Below are 26,459 nucleotides of genomic sequence, written 5' to 3' on the forward strand. Positions count from 1 at the left end.
CTGTCCCCAGGTGTGTCCCCAGGTGTGACCCCAGCTGTGTCACCTGTCCCCAGCTGTGACCCCAGCTGTGTCACCTGTCCCCAGCTGTGTCACCTGTCCCCAGCTGTGTCCCCAGCTGTGTCACCTGTCCCCAGGTGTGACCCCAGGTGTGTCACCTGTCCCCAGGTGGGTCTCCCGGAGCCCCAGGTGTCCCCAGGTGTCCCCAGGTGTGTCCCCAGCTGTGTCACCTGTCCCCAGGTGTGACCCATCCCCAGCTGTGACCCCAGGTGTGACCCCAGCTGTGTCACCTGTCCCCAGGTGGGTCTCCCGGAGCCGCAGGTGAAGCGCTGCGCCGCCCAGGTGTCCTCAGCCCTGTCTTACCTGCACGGCCACGCTTTGGTCCACCGCGACCTGAAGCTGGACAACGTCCTGACCTTTGACCCCGAGTGTCACCTGGTCAAGCTGGCCGACTTCGGCCTGACGCGTGTCCAGGGCTGGCAGGTGCGGCCCGCGCCGGGCGCCGCTCCCTACGCCGCACCTGAGCTGTGTCACCTGCGCTCAGGTGAGCTCCGCCTGCGGCCCGCGCTGGACACCTGGGCCTTCGGCGTCCTCCTCTTCGCCCTCCTCACCGGTTCCTTCCCCTGGGCCTCACCTGAGCGCTCCGACCCCGCCTTCCGCCGCTTCCGCGCCTGGCACGGCCGCACCTGCCCAGGTGAGGCCCCGGCCCCGCCCCCGCGCAGCTGGCGGGGGTTGGGGGAGGCGGCGCTCAGGTTGCTGCGGGGGCTGCTCCACCCCCGGCCCGCCAGGCGCTGCCCCCCCGGGGAGGTGCTCAGGTACCTGGGCAGGCCCTGGGCAGGTGAGGGGGGACAGGTGAGAGCTGTGGGGGAGGGGGGACAGGTGAGAGCTGAGGGGGGGGAGGGACAGGTGAGCCCCACAGGTGAAATGGGACAGGTGAGCCCCACAGGTGGGAGGGGACAGGTGAGAGTCACAGGTGAGATAGGACAGGTGAGAGCTGTGGGGGAGGAGGGACAGGTGAGCCCCACAGGTGAGATGGGACAGGTGAGAGCTGTGGGGGAGGAGGGACAGGTGAGCCCCACAGGTGAGAGGACACAGGTGAGCCCCACAGGTGAGATGGGACAGGTGAGCTCCACAGGTGAGAGGGGACAGGTGAGCCCCACAGGTGAGAGGGGACAGGTGAGCCCCACAGGTGAGAGGGGACAGGTGAGCCCCACAGGTGAGAGGGGACAGGTGAGCCCCACAGGTGAAATGGGACAGGTGAGCCCCACAGGTGAGAGGGGACAGGTGAGCCCCACAGGTGACTGCGGGTCCCCCAGCAGCGAGGTGAGGACACCTGGACAGGTGAGGGAAACAGGCGGAAGTTGGATAGGAGCACCTGGGGGGAGATGGAAACACCTGGAGATGGGATAGAAACACCTGGAGACACCTGGGAATGGGGTGGAGACACCTGGAGATGGGATAGAAACACCTGGAGATGGGATAGAAACACCTGGACACACCTGGAGATGGGCTGGACACACCTGGACACACCTGGAGATGGGCTGGACACACCTGGACACACCTGGAGATGGGCTGGACACACCTGGACACACCTGGAGATGGGCTGGACACACCTGGACACACCTGGAGATGGGCTGGACACACCTGGACACACCTGGAGATGGGCTGGACACACCTGGACACACCTGGAGATGGGCTGGACACACCTGGACACACCTGGCGATGGGCTGGACACACCTGGCCAGGTGCTGGACACACCTGGGATAATTCAATAAAATTCCCGGGATTTTGCCCTTTTTTTTTTATTATTTTTTGTCTTTTTTTGTCTTTTTTTCCCCCAGTTTGGGGCTGGCGGGGTGGGGGAGGGGCGGGGAAATTGGCGGGAAGCGGGAAAAGAGGGAAAAAGGCGGGAAAAGGGAGGGGAAAAGGCAGGAAAAGAGGGAAAAAGGCGGGAAAAGGGAAAAAAAGCAGGAAAAATGAGGAAAAGGTGGGAAAAAAAGGGAAAAATGTGGGAAAAGGGAGGGAAAAATGTGAAAAAATGGGAAAAAAGTGGGAAAAGAGGGAAAAAGGTGGAAAAAGAGGGGAAAAGTAGGAAAAATGAGGAAAAGGTGGGAAAAAGGGGAAAAAGATGGAAAAAGAGGGGGAAAGTGGGAAAAGTGAGGAAAATGATGGGAAAAAAGTAGGAAAAATGAGGAAAAGTGGGAGAAAGAGGGAGAAAAGGTGGGAAAAGGGAGGGAAAAGTGGGAAAATGAGGAAATGGTGGGAAAAGAGGGAGAAAATGTGGGAAAAGGGAAGGAAAAAGGTGGGAAAAGAGGGGAAAAAGTGGGAAAAATGAGGAAAAGGTGAGAAAAAGGGAAAAAAAGATGGAAAAAGAGGGGGAAAGTGGGAAAAGTGAGGAAAATGATGGGAAAAAGTGGGGAAAAAAGGAAAAAAGGGGGGAAAAGGGAAAAATGTTGGGAAAAATGAGGAAAAGGTGGGAAAAAGGGGGGAAAAGTGGGAAAAGGGAGGGAAAAGTGGGAAAAAGGGGGGGAAAAGCAGGAAATAGAGGAAAAAAGGTGGGGAAAAGATGGAAAAGTGGGAAAAGGGAGGAAAAGGTGGGAAAAGGGGAAAGTGGGAAAAATGAGGAAAAGGTGGGAAAAGGAGGGGAAAAAGATGGAAAAAGAGGGGGAAAGTGGGAAAAGTGAGGAAAATGATGGGAAAAAAGTGGGGAAAATGAGGAAAAGGTGGGAAAAAGGGAAAAAATGTGGGAAAAGAGGGGGAAAGTGGGAAAAGTGAGGAAAATGATGGGAAAAATGTGGGAAAAAAGGAAAAAAGGGGGGAAAAGGGAAAAATGTTGGGAAAAATGAGGAAAAGGTGGGAAAAAGGGGGGGGAAAGCAGGAAATAGAGGAAAAAAAATGGGAAAAGATGGAAAAGTGGGAAAAGGGAGGAAAAGGTGGGAAAAGGGGAAAGTGGGAAAAGGGAGGGAAAAGGTGGGGAAAGGAGGGAAAAAAGATGGAAAAAGAGGGGGAAAGTGGGAAAAGTGAGGGAAATGATGGGAAAAATGTGGGAAAAAGGGAAAAAAGGGGGGGAAGGGAAAAAAGGTGGGAAAAATGAGGAAAAGGTGGGAAAAAGAGGGCAAAATGTGGGAAAAGGGAGGGAAAAGTGGGAAAAAGGGGGAAAAAGGCAGGAAATAGAGGAAAAAAAGGTGGGGAAAAGATGGAAAAGTGGGAAAAGGGAGGAAAATTATGGGAAAAAAGGGAAAAAGTGGGAGAAATGAGGAAAAGGTGGGAAAAAGGGGGAAAGTGAGGAAAAGGTGGGAAAAGGGGAAAAAAAGTGGGGAAAAATAAGGAAAAATGTGAATTAGAAGGAAAAAAGTGGGAAAATGAGGAAAAGGTGGGAAAAATGAGGGGAAAGGTGGGAAAAGGGAGGAAAAGGTGGGGAAAAGAGGGAAAAAGGTGGGAAAAGGGAGGGGAAAGGGTGGAAAATGATGGAAAATTATGGAAAAGAGATGGGAAAATGGGGCAGAAAAGACAAAAAAAGCTGGAAAATTTGGGAAAATGATGGGACAAAGTGGCAGGAAAAGGTGGGAATTGCCAGAAACGGTGGGAAAAGATGGAAAAATGCGGGAATTGCTGAATTCCCGTTGGATTTGGGTTAATGATCAAACTCGGGGGGGGGTCAAAATTCCCGAGGGTTTATCCCGGGAAATGCCCAATTCCAGAAGGATTCCATGGGAAGGGCTCATTCCTTGGGAATTCCTCCAAATCTCCTTGTGCAGGGTCTGATCCCGGTTTTTTTTGGGATCCCCTGGAGCTGCTCTGGAATTTGGAAGGAATTGAATGGGAATTTTTAGGGGATTTTAAAGGAATTTTTAGGGAATTTTTAAAGAATTTAAAGGGAATTTTAAAGGAATTTTAAAGGAATTTAAAGGGAATTTTAAAGGAATTTTAAAGGAATTTAAAGGGAATTTTAAAGGAATTTACAGGGAATTTTTAAGGAATTTACAGGGAATTTTTAAAGAATTTAAATGGAATTTTTAAAGAATTTTTAGGAGATTTTTAAGGAATCTAAAGAGAATTTTTAAGGAATTTTTAGGAAATTTTAAAGGAATTTAAAGAGAATTTTTAAGGAATTTTTAGGAAATTTTAAAGGAATTTAAAGAGAATTTTTAAAGAATTTTTATGGAATTTTAAAGGAATTTAAAGGGAATTTTTAAGGAATTTTTAAGGAATTTTTAAGGATTGGAAGGATCAAAATCCCAATTTTTTCCCCACTGAATCAACACCAAAAATTCCACATTCCCACTTTTTGCCATCCCTGAATTCCAGAGGCCGATTTCCCACAAAATCCCAGCAAATTCCGAGCACTTTTCCTTGCAAAAATAAAAAAAATTCCCAACTTTTCCCCAATCCCGGGGAATTTTTAAGGCAAATTCCACAAATCCTCGGCCCTTCCCACTTTTCTCTGCTGGGTGACCCTTGGAAAAATCCGGGAATTCCGGGTCCAAAGGTTCCTGGAGCGGGCGGCGGCTCCGGCTGGGAGCGTTTCCTTGATCCCGGTGGATTTTTGGGAATATTTCCCTGGATCCCGGTGGATTTTTGGGAATATTTCCCTGGATCCCGGTGGATTTTCGGGAATTCCGGCGGGCGCTTCCCTCCCTCCCTGGAACCCGCCTGCTTTTCCAAGGATTTCTTCGGATTTGTGGATTTGGAGTTTGGATCCGGTGGGAAATCCGGAGCTTTCCTGGATCCTTCCCCTTTTCCCGTTTCTCCTTCTCCCCCTTTTCCCTTTTTTTCCTTTTTCCCGTTTTTTCCTTTATCTTTTCCCCCTTTTTTCCCTCTTTTTCCCCATTTTTCCCCCTTTTTTCCCTCCCTTTCCCCCTTTTTCCCCCTTCCCCCTTTTTCCCTCTTTTTTCCCTATTTTCCCTCCTTTTCCCCCCTTTTTTCCCGCCTTTTTCCCCCTTTTTTCCCTTCTTTTTTCCCCTTTTCCCCCTTTTTTCCCTTCTTTTTTCCCTTCTTTTTTCCCTCCTTTTTTCCCTCTTTTTTTCCCTTTTTTCCCCCTTTTTCCCTCTTTTTTCCCTTTTTTCCCTTTTCCCCTTTTTTCCCTCTTTTTCCCTCTTTTTTCCCTCTTTTTTCCCCCTTTTTTCCCGCCTTTTCCCCCCTTTTTTCCCTTCTTTTTTTCCCTCTTTTTCCTCCTTTTTTCCCTCTTTTTTCCCTTTTTTCCTCTTTTTTCGCTCTTTTTTTCCCTCTTTTTTTCCCTTTTTTCCCTCTTTTTTCCCTCTTTTCCCCCTTTTTTCTCCCTGTTTTCCCATTTTTCCCCTTTCCCATTTTCCCTCTCCCATCCCATTCCCGCTTTCCCCTCTCCCATTTCCCAACTTTTTCCCGGGATTCTCCACACCCACCCCAAGCCCTTCCCGAGGAATTCCCGAGCCCAGTCCCTGGAATTTCCCTTTCCCCACAGGATCGGGATCGGGATCAGGATCGGATCAGGATCAGGATCGGGATCAGGATCGGGATCGGGATCGGGATCAGGATCGGATCAGGATCAGGATCGGGATCAGGATCGGGATCGGGATCGGGATCAGGATCAGGATCAGGATCGGGATCGGGATCAGGATTGGGATCGGGATCGGATCAGGATCGGGATCGGGATCGGGATCGGATCAGGATCAGGATCGGGATCAGGATCAGGATTGGATCAGGATCAGGATCGGGATCAGGATCAGGATCAGGATCGGGATCAGGATCGGATCAGGATCAGGATCGGATCAGGATCGGGATCGGGATCGGGATCGGATCAGGATCAGGATCAGGATCGGGATCGGGATCAGGATCAGGATCGGGATCAGGATCAGGATCAGGATCGGGATCGGGATCGGGATCAGGATTGGATCAGGATCGGGAATGGGATCAGGAATTCCGATCCCGCTGCTGCTCCCGGTTCTCTCCGCGCTCCATTCCCACGGATTCCGTCCCGTGTCAGGTGAGTTTTTGGGAATCTCTCAGATGGGAAAAGAACCCAAAAAAATCCCGGGAATGTCGGGAAAAAAAATCCTGGAATACGGAACCCAAAAATTCGGGAATAATGGAGATGTTCCCAAAGAATTCCAGGATGTTGAGCCCCAATGGTTTGGGAATATTGAAGCTCCGAAATTCGGGAATATCAAATCCAAACAAATCCTGAATACTGAACCCAAATAATTCCCAGGAATGTTAAATCCAGGAAATTCCAGGAATGTTAAATCCCAACAATTCCGGGATGTTGAACTCAGAAATTCTGGGATATGGAGCCCCAAAAAATCCAGGATATTGAAAACAAATCCTGGAATATCAAACCCAAATAATTCCAGGGATATTGAAAACAAAAATTCGGGAATTTTAAACCCAAACAATCCCGGGATATTGATCCCAGATAATTCCGGGATATCAGTCCCAGAAAATTTGGGAGTATCAATCCCAAACAATCCTGGGTTATTGATCCCAGACAATTTGGGAATATTGATCCCAGAAAAATTGGGAATATTGATCCCAGACAATTCCAGGATATCAATCCCAAACAATTTGGGAATATCGATCCCAAACAATCCATGGGTTATCAATCCCAGAAAATTCTGGAATTTCAATCCCAGAAAATTCAGGAATATCGATCCCAGACAATTCAGGAATATCGATCCCAGAAAATTCAGGAATATCGATCCCAGACAATTCGGGAATATCAACCCCAGAAAATTCAGGAACATCGATCCCAGAATATTCAGGAATATTGATCCCAGACAATTTGGGAATTCCAATTCCAGAAAATTCAGGAATATTGATCCCAAACAATCCATGGGTTATCGATCCCAGAAAATTCAGGAATATCGATCCCAGACAATTCGCTAATATCGATCCCAAATAATCCATGGGTTATCAATCCCAGAAAATTTGGGAATATCAACCCCAAACAATTTGGGAATACCGATCCCAGACAATCCATGGAATATCAATCCCAGAAAATTTGGGAATATAAATCCCAAACAATACTGGGTTATTGATCCCAGACAATTTGGGAATATTGATCCCAGAAAATTTGGGAATATCAATCCCAGACAATCCGTGGGTTATTGATCCCAGACAATTCAGAAATATCGATCCCAGACAATTCAGGAATATCGATCCCAAACAATCCGTGGGTTATCGATCCCAGAAAATTCAGGAATATCGATCCCAAATAATCCATGGGTTATCAATCCCAGAAAATTCAGGAATATCGATCCCAGAATATTCAGGGATATCGATCCTAAACAATCCCAGGATATCAATCCCAGACAACTCAGGAATATCAACCCCAGAAAATTCAGGAACATCGATCCCAGAATATTCAGGAATATTGATCCCAGACAATTTGGGAATTCCAATTCCAGAAAATTCAGGAATATTGATCCCAAACAATCCATGGGTTATCAATCCCAGACAATTCAGGAATATTGATCCCAAACAATCCATGGGTTATCAATCCCAGAAAATTCAGGAATATCGATCCCAGACAATTTGGGAATATCGATCCCAAATAATCCATGGGTTATCAATCCCAGAAAATTTGGGAATATCAATCCCAGAATATTCAGGAATATCGATCCCAGAAAATTCAGGAATATCAACCCCAGTAAATACAGGAATATCAATCCCAGAAAATTCGGGAATACCGATCCCAGACAATCCATGGGTTATTGACCCCAGAAAATTCAGGAATATCAATCCCAGACAATTCAGGAATATCGATCCCAAACAATCCTGGGTTATCGATCCCAGACAATTCGGGAATGTCGATCCCAGAAAATTTGGGAATATCAATCCCAGGCTTTCCCAGCCACGTCCGATGGGGAATTCCGGGATTTTCCAGGGAATCTCCACGAGCCTTTGCTGATCCTGGAGGGCCGGGATGGAGCCGGGATCCGCCTGCGCTGCCTCTCGGAGCGGAACATTCCCAACATTCGCCTGCTCTGGAGCGACGGCAACGGCCGCAACCTGTCGGGAATTCCGGAGCCTCGGGATTCCGGGAAAGGCGGCAGCTCCGTGCTGCTCCGGCCGGGATCCGGGAACGCCGCGGCCTGTCGGATTCTGGAGCCCCGGAGCCGCTCCGACACCGAATCCATCGTGGTCATCGCCGGTGAGAGCCCAGAATGGCGGGAATTCTCCCTCTGGAATTTGGGAATATGGATTTTAGTGGGAAAATTGGAGAGGGGTTGGGGTTTTCTGGGATTTTCGGGTTTTTTCTGGGATTTCCTGGGGTTTTCCTGGGAATTTTTTGGTTTTTCTTGGGCTTTTCTGGGTTTTTTTCTGGGATTTCCTGGTTTTTCCTGAGATTTCTTCAGTTTTTCCTGGAATTTTCTGTTTTTTCCTGGGATTTCCGGGGGTTTTCCTGGGTTTTTCTTGTTTTTTTCTCCTGGCATTTCCTGGGATTTATTTTGGTTTTTCCTGGGATTTATTTTCATTTTTCCTGGGATTTCCTGGGGTTTTCCTGGGATTTCCTGGGGTTTTTTTGTTTTTCTTGGGATTTTCTGGGTTTTTTCTGGGATTTCCTGGGGTTTTCCGGGGATTTCCTGGTTTTCCCCAAGATTTCCTCGGTTTTCCTGGGATTTCCTGGGATTTATTTTGGTTTTTCCTGGGATTTTTCTGGGTTTTCCTGGGATTTCCTGGTTTTTCCCGAGATTTCCTAGGTTTTTCCTGGAATTTCCTGTTTTTTCCTGTCACTTCCTGGGTTTTTCCTGTTTTTTCCTGGGATTTCCTGGGATTTATTTTGGTTTTTCCTGACTTTTTCCTGGGATTTCCTGGGGTTTTCTTGGGATCTCCTGGGGTTTCCCTGGGATTTCTTTGGATTTTCCTGGGTTTCTCCTGAGATTTCCTAGGATTTTTCTGGTTTTTTTCTGGAATTTCCTGGGGTTTTCCTGGGATTTCCTGGATTTTTCCTGGGATTTCCTGGGGTTTCCTGGGATTTCCTGGAGTTTCCTGGGGTTTCCTGGGAATTCCAGGGTTTTTTCTGTGATTTTCTGTGATTTTTTTGGTTTTTCCTGGCATTTCCTGGGTTTTTCCTGGGTTTTTCCTCAGATTTCCTGGGATTTTTCCTGTTTTTTCCTGGGATTTCCTGTTTTTTCCTGGGTTTTCCTGGGATTTCCTGGGGTTTTGAGGGGTGGGAAGATCCCAAATTGGCTGGGATGGTTTTCCGTGGGATAAGGGATCAGTCGGGATGGGAAATTCCCAGTTTGGGGATGGAATTCCCATTTCAAAGACCAGAAATTCCCAGTTTAGGGATAGAAAATTCCCAATTTAGACATTTAAAATTCCCAGTTCGGGACTGGAATTCCCGGTTTTTGGATGGAATTCCCAATTCAGGGGGGTTGGAAATTCCCAGTTCAGGGTTGGGAATTCCCAGTTTGGGAAGTTTCGAATTCCCAGTTCGGGGGAGTTGGGAATTCCCAGTTTTTGGAGGGAATTCCCAGTTTGGGGTTGGAATTCCTGTTTTTGGAGGGAATTCCCAGTTGGGGGTTGGGAATTCCCAGTTTGGGGGAGTTGGGAATTCCCAGTTTTTGGAGGGAATTCCCAGTTAGGAGGGGGTTGGGAATTCCCAGTTTTTGGAGGGAATTCCCAGTTTGGGGTTGGAATTCCCAGTTTTTGGAGGGAATTCCCGGTTCCTGCAGTGAATTCCCGGGATTCCTTTTCCAGAGGATTTTTTCCCGGCCGCGTCCCCCTGGATCCCGGCCCTGGCGCTGCTCCTCACCCTGGGGCTGTTCCTGCTGCTGGCGGCCGCGCTCCGACTGCGCTGTGAGCCACAAAAATTCCCAAAACATTCCCAAAACATTCCCAAAACATTCCCAAAACATTCCAAAAAAATTCAAAAAAAATTCCAAAAAATTCCAAAAAATTAAAAAAAAAATCCCCAAAAAATTCCCCAAAAACTTCTCTAAAAAATCCCCCAAAATTCCCCAAAAAAATAATTCCCAAAAAGTTCCCCGAAATTCCCCCAAAACTCCCCCCAAAATCCCAAAAAATTCACTAAAAATTAATTCCCAAAAAATTCCCAAAAAATTCCCCCCAAATTCCCCTAAAATTCCCCAAAAATTCTCCAAAACATTCCCCAAAACATTCCCAAATAATTCCCAAAACATTCCCATAAACATCCCCCAAAAATACCAAAAAAATCCCCCAAAAATTCCAAAAAACATTCCCAAAAAATTCCACAAAAATTTCCTAAAAAATTTCCCCAAAATTCCCCAAAAAATCCCCCCAAAATTCCAAACAATTTTCAAAAAAGTTCCCCAAAAATTCCCCAAAATTCTCCAAAAACTCTCCAAAAGTTCCCTCAAAAAATCCCAAAAATTCAAAAAAAAATCCCAAAAAATTCCCAAAAAAATTCCCCAAAAATTCCCCTAAAATTAAAAAAAAATTCTCCAAAACATTCCCCAAAACATTCCCCAAAAAATTCCCCAAAACATTCCCCAAAACATTCCCCCAAATATTCCAAAAAAATTCCCAAAAACATTCCCAGAAAATTCCACAAAAATTTCCCAAAAAATTCTCCCAAAACTCCCCAGAATTCCCATAAAATTCCCCAAAAATTACCCGAAAATTCCCCAAAACATTCCCAAAAAATTCCCAAAAAATTCCCCAAAAATTCCCAAAAATTTCCCCCCAAATTCCCAAAAAATTCCCAAAAAAATTCCCAAAAAAATCCCCAAAAAAATCCCCAAAAATTCCCCTAAAATTAAAAAAAAATTCTCCAAAACATTCCCCAAAAAATTCCCCAAAACATTCCCCTAAACATTCCCGCAAAAATTCCAAAAAAATTCCCAAAAACATTCCCAGAAAATTCCACAAAATTTCCCAAAAAATTCTCCCAAAGCTCCCCAGAATCCCATAAAATTCCCCAAAAATTCCCCCCAAAATTCCCCAAAAATTCCCAAAAAAAATCCCCCCAAAATCCCCCTAAAATTCCCAAAAATTCTCCAGAACATTCCCCCCAAAATTTCCCCGAAAATTCCAAAAAAATCCCGAAAAAATTCCAAAAAAAATTTCCTTAAAAATTCCCCCCAAAATCCTAAAAAATTCCCCCAAAACTCCACAGAATTCCCAAAAAATTCCCAAAAAATTCCCCAAAAATATTCCCAAAAAAATTCCCCAAAAATTCCCAAAAAATTCCCAAGAAAATTCCCCCTGACCCATTCATTATCCATTCAACACCCAATAATTACCCATTGATTAACAATTAATGAGCAATTAATTAACCATCATTTACCCAAGTTTTACCCATTACTAACCCATTAAAAACTAATTAATTATGCATTAATTACCCATTAAAAACCCGCTAATTAATCATTAGTTACCCATTTACTATCCATTAATTACATCAATTATCAATAACTTCCCATTTATTACTCATCAATAACCTATTAACTCACTATTAATTACCCACTAATAACTCATTAATGACCCATTAATTACACATTAATACCACATAATAACCAATTAATAACCAAATAATTACCCTTTTATAACCCATTAATCGCCAATTACCTGTTAATATACCACTAATTACTCATTAAGAGCCCATTAACAACCCATTAGTTGCTCATTAATAAACCTTCAATTACACGTTAATGACACATTAATAAGCCATTAATGGTCCATTAATTACCAATTAGTTACCCATTAATCAGCTATTAATAACCCATTATTGGACCATTATTGACCCATTAATTACCCATTAATGATCCATTAATTCTCAACTAATAACTTATTAGCTACCTATTAATGTTCCTTTAATTACCCATTAACTCTCCATTAATTACCCATTAATAACCCATTAATTATCCATTAATTTGCCATTAATTAGCAATTAATTTTCCATTAATTAGCCATTAATTACCCCTTCTCTCCCAGGGAACAGCCGGATCCTGGCTCAGGAGCGTGAGTGCAATTCTTTCATTCATTAATTAATTCATTAATTGAAGAAGTGCGGGTCATTAATTAAGATCCCCAATTAAGGCGTCAGCGAATCTGGGGAGATTTGAGGGGGGATTTTGGCTGGAATTTTTAATTGAATTGAATTTTATTGTTTATTAAATTAATATTTATTTATTGATGAAATATTATTAGATATTTTGAATTAAATATGGATATTGAATAATATTTATTTATAAAATATGAATATAATTAAATAATATTAATTTATTTTAAATATTGTTATTAAAGAATTAATATAATATAATATAATATAATATAATATAATATAATATAATATAATATAATATAATATAATATAATGTAATGTAATGTAATATAATGTAATGTAATATAATATAATATAATATAATATAATATAATATAATATAATATAATATAATATAATATAATATAATATAATATAATATAATATAATATAATATAATATAATATAATATAATATTATATTATATTATATTATATTATATTATATTAATAATAAAGTAAGAAGAAACAAAATAAAATAAATTAAAATAATATAAAATAAAGTAAAATTAAATTAAATTAAATGAAAAATAAAAGGAAAAGTAAAATAAAACAAAATAAAACAAAATAAAATAAAATAAAATAATATTTAATCAAATTAAATAAAATTAAATCCAATTAAATCAAATTAAATCCAATTAAAATTAAAATAAATAGTAAAATATAATAAAATAAAATTAAATAAAATAAATAAAAATTAAAAAAAATAAAATATAAAATACAATTAAATAAAGTAAAATAAAACAAAATAAAAAATAAAATCAAATAAAGAAAAATCAAATAAAATCAAATCAAATCACATAAAATCAATCCTGGAATTCCAAAGAATTCCAAAGGATTTTTTTTCTGCTCCTGGAATTTTTTGTAATTTCCATTTCCTGTCGCTTTTCCCAGGAAAAAACCAGCGGGAGATCCTGGAGGGTGAGCGGAGAATTTCTGTCCCTAAAATCCCCAAATCCCACCAGAATTCCCAAAAAATCCCTCGGAATTCCCAGAAATATCCCAGAATTCCCAGAAATCCCCTTAAAATTCCCGGAAATCCCCTCGGAATTCCCAGAAATCCCCTCGGAATTCCCAGAAATCCCCCGGAATTCCCAGAAATCCTCTCGGAATTCCCAGAAATCCCCTCAGAATTCCCAGAAATCCCCTCGGAATTCCCAGAAATCTCCCGAAATTCCCAAAAATCCCCCGAAATTCCCAGAAATCTCCTCAGAATTCCCAAAAATCCCCCGAAATTCCCAGAAATCCCCTCGGAATTCCCAGAAATCCTCTCAGAATTCCCAGAAATCCCCTCAGAATTCCCTGAAATCCCCCGGAATTCCCAGAAATCCCCTCGGAATTCCCAAAAATCCCCCGAAATTCCCAGAAATCCCCTCGGAATTCCCAGAAATCCCCTCGGAATTCCCAGAAATCCTCTCAGAATTCCCAGAAATTCCCGGAAATCCCCTCGGAATTCCCAGAAATCCTCTCAGAATTCCCAAAAATCCCCCAAAATTCCCAGAAATCACCAGGAATTCCCAGAAATCCCCCGAAATTCCCAGAATTCCTCTCAGAATTCCCAGAAATTCCCAGAAATTCCCGGAAATCCCCCGGAATTCCCAGAAATCCCCTCGGAATTCCCGGAAATCCCCTTGGAATTCCCAGAAATCCTCTCAGAATTCCCAGAAATCCCCCGAAATTCCCGGAAATCCCCCGGGGAAAGCGGGAAAAGGGAATTTCGTCACTTCCGGTTCTCATTTCCTGCAGAGATCGAGGAGCTCAAGATGGAGCTGGGTAATAATTAATGATTAATTAATTAATGATCAACCTCCAACCAATGATTAGCTCATTAATTTGTTATTAGCACCTTATTAGCTATTAGACTCAAGGTATTCGTTATTAGCATCTAATTAACGCTTTATGAATCTCTAATTAGCTATTAGCTTCTAATTAATGATTTTTTATCTTCTAATTAATCAGTTATTAACTTCTAATTAGATATCAGAAGCTAATTATTCATTACTAGCATCTCATTAATGATTTATAAGCCTCTAATTCATCAGTTATAAGCCGCTAATTAGTTATCGGACTATAATTATTAGTTATTAGCCTTAAACCAATTATTTATAAGCTTTTAACTGATAGTTTATTAGAGTGGGACTAATTATTAGACTAATTGTTTATTAGACTAATTATTTATGCAACTAATTATTTATGCAAAGACTGAACATTTCTTTGACTTGGATTAAGTGCTTATTAGATTTTGATTGATTATTAGACACTAATTATTAGACTTATACCAATTGTATATTAGACTAATTATTGATTCGATTAATTTAAATATTGTTATTTGAGTAATTTTAATTAGTTTAATTAGACTTGGATTAATTATTTACCAGAATTCCGGCAATTATTAGATTCAGAAAATTAATTATTTTATTTATTTTATTCATAATTATTATTATTATATTATTTCACGTATTTATTTTTTAATTAATTCATTATTAGGCATAACAGAATTATTGGGGGACTAATTAATAGCCTCTAATAATTAAAATAATTTCTTTATGAGCTTGCAGCAATTAATTCTTCTTATTAATAACATTTATAATTAAGTAAAATAATTATGATTTATTAATAATTAAGTTATAAATAGTAAATAATTGTGTAATAATTAATTAATCAGGACTAATGATTTCTTAGTGATTAATGAGTGATTTTTGTTCCGTTCTTTTCCAGAGGAGGAGATTGCAAAATTCCAGAGGGGTAAAAATTCCAAATCCTCGAGATTTGGGATAAAATTCCGGGATTTTGGTGGGAAATCCCTCAGGAATTGACGATTCTGCTGATTAATTAAGGAGTTATTAATTCAGCAATTAATTAATCCCTTATTATTACTATTACCATTACCATTACTATTAATATAATTATTATATATTTGTTCTATTACCGGAAACAATTAATTCTGTTAATGACAGAAATATTTACTAAATAATATTAATTTATTAACTAATAAATATCTGTTATATTTGGTCGACTCCTTAGAAAATTAAAACTCGATTATATTAGTAATAATTAATTAATTATTAGTATTAATAGGATAATTACGTTGTTATGAATAATTCAATTAACGAAAATATTAATAATTAATAAAATTATAATAGTATAATACATTATTTTATATTAAAATAAATTATAAATTATTACATTAATTATTTGCTATTAATTATTATTTCTTCTTCATTATTAATTGATTCAGTTATTCGTTACTATTTACCAAACAATGATTGAATAAGAATACATTCATAATTTATTAATTTATGTTTATTAACTTATGATTTATTAATTCTATACTGATTCATTATTAATATTTATAATTAATAATATAAATCAATATTTCAATTAATAAATAATATAATGAAAAATATATATTTACAAATTTATAATATAAATAGAATAATTAATTATTTAATAAAAATACATTAATTATTTGTTATTTATTATTATTTAATATTAATTTTTTTAAAATTTTTAATTTATTATTTATTTTAATTTTTAATTTAATATTTATTTTATTTGTATTTATTGTTTATTGTTTATTGCTTATTATTTATTTATTATTTATTTATTATTAATTTATTATTTATTTATTATTTATTTTTTTTTAATTTTTTATTTTTATTGATTATTTTTATTATTTATTATTTATTATTATTGGCTAATAACGACTTATTAAATTTAATTTCATAAATTATTATTACCCACTGCAATTAATTATCGCCGCCATTACCTCTTCAATTAAATTAACTGAATAAAATCCCTTTGATTTAATTAATGTCGTTAATTAGCGCCGAGTTCGTTATCCCCAATTCCCAAATTCCCCTTTCTCCCCACAGAGCAGCAGGAGATGGAGGAGAAACTCGGTGAGGGAATTCCGGGAATTCCGGGAATTCCGGGAATTCCGGGAGTTTGGGGTATTTGGGGAATTCCGGGAATTCCGGGAATTCCGGGAATTCCGGGAGTTTGGGGTATTTGGGGAATTCCGGGAATTCCGGGAGTTTGGGGTATTTGGGGAATTTTGGGAATCCCAGGAATTCCAGGAATTTGGGGGATTCCAGGAATTTGGGGAATCCCGGGAATTTGTGGAATTCAGGGAATTTGGACAATTCCAGGGAATTTGGGGGAATCCCAGAATTCCAGGAATTTGGGGAATTCAGGTAAATTCCAGGAATTCCAGGAATTTGGGGAATTCAGGGAAATTCCGGGAACTCGGGGAATTTGGGGAATTCAGGGAGATTTTGGGAATTTGGAGAATTCCGGGAATTTGGGGAATCCAGAGGGAATTCCGGGAATTTGGGGAATTCCGGGATTTCCGTCCCTGACCCTTTCCGGGTGTTTCCGGTTCCAGAGCGGATCCAGGGCCCGCTGGGTGAGCGGCCCCGCCCCCACCCCCGTATGCAAATGAGCACTGCAATTAACACTAATTAGCGTTAATTAGCGTTAATTAGCGTTAATTAGTGTTAATTAGTGTTAATTGCTGCTCCTCCCACCCAGTCTTCAGACGGGCCCAGAGCCACGCGGGTGAGTCCGGCCCAAATCCTCTTCCTCTTCCTCTTCCTCTTCCTCTTCCTCTTCCTCTTCCTCTTCCTCTTCCTCTTCCTCTTCCTCTTCCTCTTCCTCTTCCTCTTCCTCCTCCTCCTCCTCCTCCTCTTCCTCTTTCTCCTCTTCCTCGTCTTCCTCCTCTTCCTCCTCTTCCTCCTCTTCGTCTTCCCCTTCCCCTTCCCCTTCCCCTTCCCCTTCCCCTTCCCCTTCCTCTTCCTCTTCCTCTTCCTCTTCCTCTTCCTCTTCCTCTTCCTCTTCCCCTTTTATCTCACACATCATCAAACGATTATCTCGCGATATCTGTTTATCTCGCACGATATCAAACGTTATCAAATTATATCACACGATATCAAATGATTATCACAGCCTATCCATTTCTATCACACGATATCAAATGATATCAATTTATATCACGCAATATCACATGATATCAAATGACAGCACACAATATCAAATGATATCAATTTCTATCACGCGATATTAATTTATATCACAGGATATCAATTTATATCACGTGCTATCGCACGATATCGCACGATATCACACGATATCACACAATATCAATTTATACCATATGATAACAATTTATATCCCATGATATCAATTTATATCACACGATACCACACGATATCACACGATATCACATGATACCACACGATACCACACAATATCACACAACATCACACGATATCACACGATACCACACAATATCACACGATATCACACGATATCACACGATATCACACGATATCACACGATATCACACGATATCACACAATACCACACGATATCAATTTACATCACACGATATCACGCGATATCACACGATATCAGTTTATATCACGCGATATCCCAGGATATCAGTTTATATCACACAATATCACACGATATCACGCGATATCACACGATATCAATTTACATCACATGATATCACGCGATACCACACGATACCACATGATATCACATGATACCACATGATATCAGTTTATATCACGCGATATCACGCGATATCACATGATATCCATTTACACCGCGCGACACCGAGCGCTCCCTCGCGATCCCAACCCCAGCTCCTCCTCCCGCAGCCTCGGTGACTCCGGCCGAGCTCCGGGGGAATCCCGGGATGGCGCGGGAGGGAAATGAACGGAGCGTTCCCGGCTCCGAGGCCGCGGCCGTGGCGCGGGAAGGATTTTCCCAAGGGAAGCACTACTGGGAAGTGGAGCTGGGCTCCGGCTCCGGATGGGAGCTGGGAGTGCTGGCGGAGGAAATCCGGGATTCACTCCGGGATGATTCCGTTCCCTCGGTGCCGGAGGAGAAGGTGGCGGGGCTGGAATATTCCCAGGGGGAATTCCGGCTCCCCGGCGGGAAGCTGGAGCGGAATTCCGGGCGCTGCCGCGTGCTTGGGCTGTTCCTGGACCAGGAAATGGGAGTTCTCTCCTTCTTCGACGTCGAGGAAAAGCAGCTCCTGGGATCCCTGCCCTTGAGGATTTCTGGGAATCTCTTCCCGTTCTTCAGGCCGGGATGGGACGGGAACGTTCTGGGAATTCGCCCGGTGGGGGTTTGAAATGGACGGGAGCGACATCGGGAATTGTCAGCGTTAAAAATTAAATTTCCTGTTAAATATTCAAATTGTGCCATTGTAATATTCCAGTTGTTTCCTGACACTGATCCTGACCCCAACCCTGATCCTGATCCTGATCCTGGTCCTGATCCTAATCCTGATCCTGATCTTAATGCTAAAACTAATCCTAATCCTGATCCTGATCCTGATCTTAATCCTGATCCTGATCCTGACCCCAACCCTGATCCTAATCCTGATACTGATCCTAATGCTAAAATTAATACTGATCCTGACCCCAACCCTGATCCTGATCCTGATCCTGATCCTAATCCTGATCCTAATCCTGATCCTGATCTTAATGCTAAAACTAATCCTAATCCTGATCCTGATCCTGACCGTGATCTTAATCCTGATCCTGATTCTAATCCTGATCCTGATCCTGATCTTAATCCTGATCCTGACCCCAACCCTGATCCTAATCCTGATACTGATCCTAATGCTAAAATTAATCCTGATCCTGACCCCAACCCTGATCCTGATCCTGATCCTAATCCTGATCCTGATCCTGATCTTAATACTAAAACTAATCCTAATCCTGATCCTGATCCTGATCCTGACCCTGATCTTAATCCTGATCCTGATCCTAATCCCGATCCTGGCCCTGATCCTGATCCTGATCTTAATCCTGATCCTGACCCCAATCCTGATCCTGAAATTGATCCTAATCTTGATCCTGATCCTAAAATTGATCCTGATCCTAATCCTGATCCTGATCTTAATCCTGATCCTTAAACTGATCCTAATCTTGATCCTAATCCTGATCCTGATCTTAATCCTGACCCTGATCTTAAACCTGATCCTGATCCTGATCATAATGCTAAAACTAATCCTAATCCTGATCCTAATCCTGATCCTGATCCTAATCCTGATCCTGATCCTGACCCTGACCCTGATCCTGATCCTGACCCTGACCCTTATCCTGATCCTAATCCTGATCCTGATTTTAATGCTAAAACTAATCCTAATCCTGATTCTGATCCTGACCCTAATCCTAATCCTGATCTTGATCTTAATCCTGATTCCTGATTCTAATCCTGATCCTGATCTTAATCCTGATCTTGACCCTGTTCCCTGATCCTGACCCTGATCCCAATCCTGATCTTGACCCTGATCCTGACCCTGATCCTGGTCTTGATCTTGACCCATGAGGGGAAAAAAGCTGAAAACATGAGGTAAAAATGGGAAACGTGAGGGGAAAAGGGCAGGAAAAGCGAAGTAAAAATGGGAAATGAGGGGACAAAAAGAGCAGGAAACGTGAGGGGAGAAAAGAGTGGGAAATGTGAGGGGAGAAGGGAGGAAAATGTGAGGTAAAAATGGGAAAGGTGAGGGGGAAACGGTGGGAAATGTGAGAGTAAAAAAGGTCAGAAAATGGGAGGGGACAGAAGGGCGGGAAACGTGAGGGGAAATATGGTGGGAAATGTGAGGTAAAAATAGGAAACATGAGGGGGGAAAAAGGATGGGAATTGTGAGGGGGAAAAGGGTGGAAAATGAGGTAAAAATGGGAAATGTGAGGGGACAAAAAGGCGGGAAATGTGAGGGGAGAAAAGAGCGGGAAACGTGAGGGGAGAAAAGACTGAAAACTTGAGGTAAAAATGGGAAATGTGAGGGTGAAAATGGTGGGAAATGTGAGGGGGAAAGGGTGGAAAAGGTGAAGTAAAAGTGGGAAACGTGAGGGGAGGAAAGGGCGGGAAATGTGAGGGGGAAAGGACTGAAAACAAGAGTTAAAAATGTGAGGTAAAAATAGGAAATGCGAGGGGAGAAAAGAGTGGGAAATGTGAGGGAAAAGGGTGTGAAACATGATGGGAGGAAAGGGTGGAAAAGGTGAGATAAAAATGGGAAATGTGAGGGGAGGAAAGAGTGGGAAATGTGAGGGGAGGAAAAAGTGGGAAATGTGAGAGGAAAAAATGGTGGAAAACGTGAGGGGAGGAAAGGGCGGGAAATGTGAGGGGAAAAAGGGAATTGTGAGACATGAGGAGAAAAGGGCTGAAAACTTGATGTAAAAATGGGAAACATGAGGGTGAAAATGGTGGAAAATGTGAGGGAGAAGGGCTGAAAATGAGGTAAAAATGGGAAATCTGAAGGGACAAAAGGGCAGGATCAGGAGCGGAAAAAATGGTGGGAAATGTGAGGGAGAAATATGGTGGAAAACAATAGGGGAGGAAAAGGCGGGAAATGTGAGGGGGAAAGGGTGGAAAAGGTGAAGTAAAAATGGGAAACGTGAGGGGAGGAAAGGGCGGGAAACGTGAGGGGGAAAGGACTGAAAACATGAGGTAAAAATGTGAGGTAAAAATGAGAAATGTGAGGCTGAAAATGGTGGGAAATGTGAGGGGGAAAAGGGCTGAAAATGAGGTAAAAATGGAAAATCTGAAGAGACAAAAGGGCAGGACCAGGAGGGAAAAAATGGTGGGAAATATGAGGGGGAAATACGGTGGAAAATATGAGGGGAGGAAAGGGCGGGAAATGTGAGGGGGGAAAGGGTGGAAAATGAGGTAAAAATGGGAAATGTGAGGGGACAAAATGGTGGGAAATGTGAGGGGAGAAGAGAGGAAAATGTGAGGTAAAAATGTGAGGGGAAGGTAGGGCGGGAAATGTGAGGGGAAAAAGGGTGTGAGACATAAGGAGAAAAGGGCTGAAAACTTGAGGTAAAAATGGGAAATGTGAGGGTGAAAATGGTGGGAAATGTGAGGGGGAAAGGGTGGAAAAGGTGAAGTAAAAATGGGAAACGTGAGGGGAGGAAAGGGCGGGAAACGTGAGGGGGGAAGGACTGAAAACATGAGGTAAAAATGGGAGGTAAAAATGAGAAATGTGAGGCTGAAAATGGTGGGAAATGTGAGGGAGAAGGGTGTGAAACATGACGGGAGGAAAGGGTGGAAAAGGTGAGATAAAAATAGGAAATGCGAGGGGAGAAAAGAGTGGGAAATGTGAGGGAAAAGGGTGTGAAACATGATGGGAGGAAAGGGTGGAAAAGGTGAAGTGAAAATGGGAAATGTGAGGGGAGGAAAGAGTGGGAAATGTGAGAGGAAAAAATGGTGGAAAACGTGAGGGGAGGAAAGGGCGGGAAATGTGAGGGGAAAAAGGGAAATGTGAGACATGAGGAGAAAAGGGCTGAAAACTTGAGGTAAAAATGGGAAACATGAGGGAAAAAAGGGTGAGAAATGTGAGGGGAAAAGGGCTGAAAACGTGAGGTAAAAATGGGAAACGTGAGGGGGAAAAAAGGGTGGGAAAGGTGAGAGGAACAAACGTTGGGAAATGTGAGGGAAAAGGGCTGAAAATGTGAGGGGACAAAAAGGTGGGAAACGTGAGGGGAGAAAAGAGCGGGAAACATGAGGGGAAAAGAGCAGGAAATGTGAGGTAAAAATGGGAAACGTGAGGGGGAAAGGACTGGAAACGTGAGGTAAAAATGGGAAATGTGAGGGGAGAAAAGAGTGGGAAATGTGAGGGAGAAGGGTGTGAAACAGGATGGGAGGAAAGGGTGGAAAAGGTGAGATAAAAATGGGAAATGTGAGGGGAGAAAAAGATGGGAAACATGAGGGGGGAAAAATGGTGGGAAATGTGAGGGGGAAAGGGTGGAAAATGCGGTAAAAATGGGAAATCTGAAGGGACAAAAGGGCAGGATCAGGAGCGGAAAAAATGGTGGGAAATGTGAGGGGGGAAAGGGTGGAAAGTGAGATAAAAATGGGAAATGTGAGGGGACAAAAAGGCGGGAAACGTGAGGGGGAAAGGACTGAAAACATGAGTTAAAAATGTGAGGTAAAAATAGGAAATGCGAGGGGAGAAAAGAGTGGGAAATGTGAGGGAGAAGGGTGTGAAACAGGATGGGAGGAAAGGGTGGAAAAGGTGAGATAAAAATGGGAAATGTGAGGGGAGAAAAGAGTGGGAAATATGAGAGGAAAAAATGGTGGAAAACGTGAGGGGAGGAAAGGGCGGGAAATGTGAGGGGAAAAAGGGAAATGTGAGACATGAGGAGAAAAGGGCTGAAAACTTGAGGTAAAAATGGGAAACATGAGGGGAAAAAAGGGTGAGAAATGTGAGGAGAAAAGGGCTGAAAACGTGAGGTAAAAATGGGAAACATGAGGGTGAAAATGGTGGAAAATGTGAGGGAGAAGGGCTGAAAATGAGGTAAAAATGGGAAATCTGAAGGGACAAAAGGGCAGGATCAGGAGCGGAAAAAATGGTGGGAAATGTGAGGGGGAAAGGGTGGAAAAGGTGAAGTAAAAATGGGAAACGTGAGGGGAGGAAAGGGCGGGAAACGTGAGGGGGAAAGGACTGAAAACATGAGGTAAAAATGGGAGGTAAAAATGAGAAATGTGAGGCTGAAAATGGTGGGAAATGTGAGGGGAGAAAAGAGTGGGAAATGTGAGGGGGAAAAGGGCTGAAAATGAGGTAAAAATGGGAAATCTGAAGGGACAAAAGGGCAGGATCAGGAGCAGAAAAATGGTGGGAAATGTGAGGGGGAAAGGGCATGGAACGTGAGAGGAAAAGAGTGAGAAATGTGAGAGGGAAAAATGGTGAAAAACACGAGGGGAGGAAAGGGCGGCAAATGTGAGGGAGAAAGGGTGGAAAATGAGGTAAAAATGGGAAATGTGAGGGGACAAAATGGTGGGAAATGTGAGGGGAGAAGGGAGGAAAACGTGAGGTAAAAATGGGAAATGTGAGAGAAAAAAGGGTGGGAAATGTGAGAGGAAAAAATGGCAGAAAACATGAGGGGAGTGAAGGGCGGGAAATGTGAGGGGAAAAAGGGCTGAAAACTTGAGGTAAAAATGGGAAATGTGAGGAGAGGAAAGAGTGTGAAATGTGAGGGGGAAAAGGGTGAAAAATGAGGCAAAAATGAAAAATGTGAGGGGACAAAAAGACTGGAAACGTGAGGGGAGAAAAGAGCGGGAAATGTGAGGGGGAAAGGACTGAAAACTTGAGGTAAAAATCAGAAATGTGAGGGGACAAAATGGTGGGAAATGGGAGGGGGAGGGGGTTTGAAACATGATGGGAGGAAAGGGTGGAAAAGGTGAGATAAAAATGGGAAATGTGAGGGGAGGAAAGTGTGGGAAACATGAGGGGGGAAAAAAGGGTGGGAGTTGTTAGCGGAAAAGGGCTGAAAATGAGGTAAAAATGGGAAATCTGAAGGGACAAAAGGGCAGAATCAGGAACGGAAAAAATGGTGTGAAATGTGAGGGGGAAAGGGTGGAAAATGAAGTAAAAATGGGAAATGTGAGGGGAAAAATGGTGGGAAATGTGAGAGGAAAAAATGGTGGAAAATGTGAGGGGAGGAAAAGGTGGGAAACGTGAGGGGAAAAAGGGTGTGAGACATGAGGAGAAAAGGGCTGAAAACTTGAGGTAAAAATGGGAAACATGAGGGTGAAAATTGTGGGAAATGTGAGGTAAAAATGGGAAATGTGAGGGTGAAAATGCTGGGAAATGTGAGGGGGAAAGGGTGGAAAATGAGGTAAAAACGGGAAATGTGAGGGGAAAAATGGTGGGAAATGTGAGGTAAAAATGGGAAATGTGAGGGTGAAAATGCTGGGAAAAGTGAAGGTGGAAAAAAAAATAATAATAGCAATAATGTCATCATTATAAAAAATACAATCACTATTTTTATTTATTCTAGTATGTTTATATATTATTATATTGCTATATTATTACATATTATGTTTTATTTGTACTATATCCGTTTATTACTATTATTATTGTTAATATCATTAATATGTATTTGTAATTTTACAATAATATTATATGTAAATGTATAATATTATTATTATTAATATTGTTATTAATAATAGTAGTTATTAATCATAGGTGTTATTATTAATAATTGTAATATCAATATTATTAATAATTGTAATATTAATATTAATACTATTAATAATGGTAATATTAATATTAATAATTTTAATAATAATGGTACTAATAATACTAATAATACAAATAATAATACCAATACTACTACTACTACTACTAAATTATGTTTTATATTATATAATATAATAATTAATATATTTAACTGCCATTCATAATAAATATTACTAATAGTAGTAATATTAGTAATAATAGCAATTAATATAAAATTATAGTAATAGTAAAAAAATTATTTCGTGATAGTAAAAAAAAATTATTTTGGATGAAATCCCGGAAATCCCTCACTCGAGGAGCAGGAAGGCAACGAGCAGCTCTCAGATCAGCCAGGGGGAAGTCACCAGCCAGGTAAAAACCCGACCCAAAATCTCCAAAAATCCAAAATCCAAACCCAAAAGATCCAAATCTCTTCCGCTGCACGCTGAACGCGTCGGTGGAGAAAACTTTCTGAGGCTTTTTGTGCTTAAACCGAACCCAAAAAGCGCCGATTCCATACTGGGGGCAGCCCCTCCCTGTCTGCGCCTCCTCCTCGCTCCAAGCCCGGCTCATTTTTCACTTCAGATCCCAAAACCTTCACGTTTCTCCCCAAATCCGGCATTTCCTGCGCAGCGAGTTGGTCCCGCCCGGCGCGGCGCCCCGCAGGAGCCCGGATAGCTCAGTCGGTAGAGCATCAGACTTTTAATCTGAGGGTCCAGGGTTCAAGTCCCTGTTCGGGCGGGTTCCTCCCGTTTTGGTCTCTTTTCGGGTCTATTTTCGCTGGCGGAGGGAGCGGAGCGCGGCGCTCAGCGGAGGGCGCGGGGCGCAGCGCCAGCCGGTCCCATGGTGTAATGGTGAGCACTCTGGACTCTGAATCCAGCGATCCGAGTTCGAATCTCGGTGGGACCTGCGAGTCCTTTTTGCCGTCCTGCCCAGCGGGGGGTGTTGTGGACCTGTGTCCCTGCGTCTCTGTGTACCTGCGTCCTTGTGTCCCTCTGTCCCTGCGTCCCTGTCTCTGTGTCCCTGGTGTCCCTCTGTCTCTGCGTCCCTGTCTCTGTGTCCCTGGTGTCTGTCTGTCCCTGCGTCCTTGTGTCCCTGTGACCCTGTGTCCCGGTCCCTGTGTCCCTGGTGTCCCTCTGTCCCGGTCCCTGTGTCTCTGTGTCCCGGGTGTCCCTGTGTCCCTGTCCCTGTGTCCGTGTCTCTGTGTCCTGGTGTCCCTCTGTCCCAGTCCCTGTGTCCCTGGTGTCCCTGTGTCCCTGTGTCCCTGTCTCTGTGTCCCTCTGTCCCTCTGTCCCTCTGTCCCTCTGTCCCCGTGTCCCTGTCCCGGGTGTCCCTGTGTCCCTGTCTCTGTGTCCCTGTGTCCCTGTGTCCCGGGTGTCCCTGTGTCCCTGTCTCTGTGTCCCTGTGTCCCGGGTGTCCCTGTGTCCCTGTCTCTGTGTCCCTCTGTCCCTGTGTCCCGGTGTCCCCGTCCCTGTGTCCTTGTGTCCCTGTGTCCCTCTGTCCCTGTGTCCCTATCTCTGCGTCCCTGTGTCCCGGGTGTCCCTGTGTCCCTCTGTCCCTGTGTCCCTCTGTCCTGGTCCCTGTGTCTCTGTGTCCCGGGTGTCCTTGTGTCCCTGTCTCTGTGTCCCTGTCCCTCTGTCCCTCTGTCCCTCTGTCCCTCTGTCCCTCTGTCCCCGTGTCCCTGTCCCGGCTGTCCCTGTGTCCCTGTCTCTGTGTCCCTGTCCCTCTGTCCCTGTGTCCCTGTCCCCGTGTCCCTGTGTCCCTCTGTCCCTGTGTCCTTGTCCCTGTGTCCCTGTCTCTGTGTCCCTGTGTCCCTCTGTCCCTGTGTCCCTGTGTCCCTGTGTCCCTGTGTCCCTGTCCCTGTGTCCCTGTGTCCCTGTGTCCCTGTCCCTGTGTCCCTGTGTCTCAGTTTTGTCGTGGGAACCGCAGGGGACACTCGCGTGAAGGACACCGAGCCCCGGGTGTGACATCTCCGCTTCCCCCCTGGCTGGGGACTGTGTGTGACACCCTGGGTGTGACACCGTGTGACACCCCCCGTGTGTGACACCCCCGTGTGTGACACCCCCCGTGTGTGACACCCCCCGTGTGACACCCCCCGTGTGTGACACCCCCCGTGTGTGACACCCCCCATGTGCGACACCCCCCGTGTGACACCCCCGTGTGTGACACCCCCCGTGTGTGACACCCCCCGTGTGTGACACCCCCCGTGTGTGACACCCCCTGTGTGTGACACCCCCCGTGTGTGACACCCCCTGTGTGTGACACCCCCGTGTGTGACACCCCTGTGTGACACCCCCCGTGTGACACCCCCCGTGTGTGACACCCCCCGTGTGACACCCCCCGTGTGTGACACCCCCCGTGTGTGACACCCCCCGTGTGTGACACCCCTGTGTGACACCCCCCGTGTGTGACACCCCCCATGTGACACCCCCGT

General features: G+C 43.2%; 2 protein-coding genes and 2 non-coding genes across 4 annotated transcripts in view; all 4 read left to right on the top strand.

The window, feature by feature from the left end:
- LOC131589803 (uncharacterized serine/threonine-protein kinase SBK3-like) overlaps positions 1-961 on the top strand; it is a 3,824-nt gene extending 2,863 nt beyond the window's left edge. Inside the window, exons 4-5 of the mRNA XM_058859583.1 lie at positions 319-849; positions 944-961. Coding sequence (XP_058715566.1) covers positions 319-849; positions 944-961 — 549 coding nt within the window. The remainder of the gene's footprint in view (positions 1-318; positions 850-943) is intronic.
- Positions 962-5,871: 4,910 nt separating this feature from the next.
- LOC131589864 (butyrophilin subfamily 2 member A1-like) lies at positions 5,872-18,264 on the top strand. The gene is made up of 11 exons (XM_058859701.1): positions 5,872-5,959; positions 7,859-8,125; positions 9,679-9,777; positions 11,893-11,919; positions 12,895-12,921; positions 13,747-13,773; positions 14,719-14,745; positions 15,876-15,902; positions 16,388-16,408; positions 16,534-16,560; positions 17,667-18,264. The coding sequence occupies exons 1-11, from the start codon at positions 5,881-5,883 to the stop codon at positions 18,143-18,145; spliced, it is 1,107 nt and encodes a 368-aa protein (XP_058715684.1). The 5' UTR covers positions 5,872-5,880; the 3' UTR covers positions 18,146-18,264.
- A 6,429-nt stretch (positions 18,265-24,693) lies between these two features.
- TRNAK-UUU (transfer RNA lysine (anticodon UUU)) lies at positions 24,694-24,766 on the top strand. Its single transcript has one exon. It is a non-coding gene; the product is annotated as a tRNA-Lys (tRNA).
- A 96-nt stretch (positions 24,767-24,862) lies between these two features.
- Positions 24,863-24,934, top strand: TRNAQ-CUG (transfer RNA glutamine (anticodon CUG)). The gene has a single exon. It is a non-coding gene; the product is annotated as a tRNA-Gln (tRNA).
- Positions 24,935-26,459: the final 1,525 nt, after the last annotated feature.

The sequence above is a fragment of the Poecile atricapillus genome, chromosome 30 (genome assembly GCF_030490865.1).
Source record: "Poecile atricapillus isolate bPoeAtr1 chromosome 30, bPoeAtr1.hap1, whole genome shotgun sequence".
Taxonomy (NCBI): domain Eukaryota; kingdom Metazoa; phylum Chordata; class Aves; order Passeriformes; family Paridae; genus Poecile; species Poecile atricapillus.

Excerpts from the sequence above, each read along its gene's own strand:
- LOC131589864 (XM_058859701.1), top strand. The coding sequence starts at position 5,881 with ATGGGATCAGGAATTCCGATCCCGCTGCTGCTCCCGGTTCTCTCCGCG. Across the intron at positions 16,409-16,533 it reads GCGGATCCAGGGCCCGCTGG|TCTTCAGACGGGCCCAGAGC; the intron begins GTGAGCGGCCCC and ends CCTCCCACCCAG. Across the intron at positions 16,561-17,666 it reads ACGGGCCCAGAGCCACGCGG|CCTCGGTGACTCCGGCCGAG; the intron begins GTGAGTCCGGCC and ends CTCCTCCCGCAG.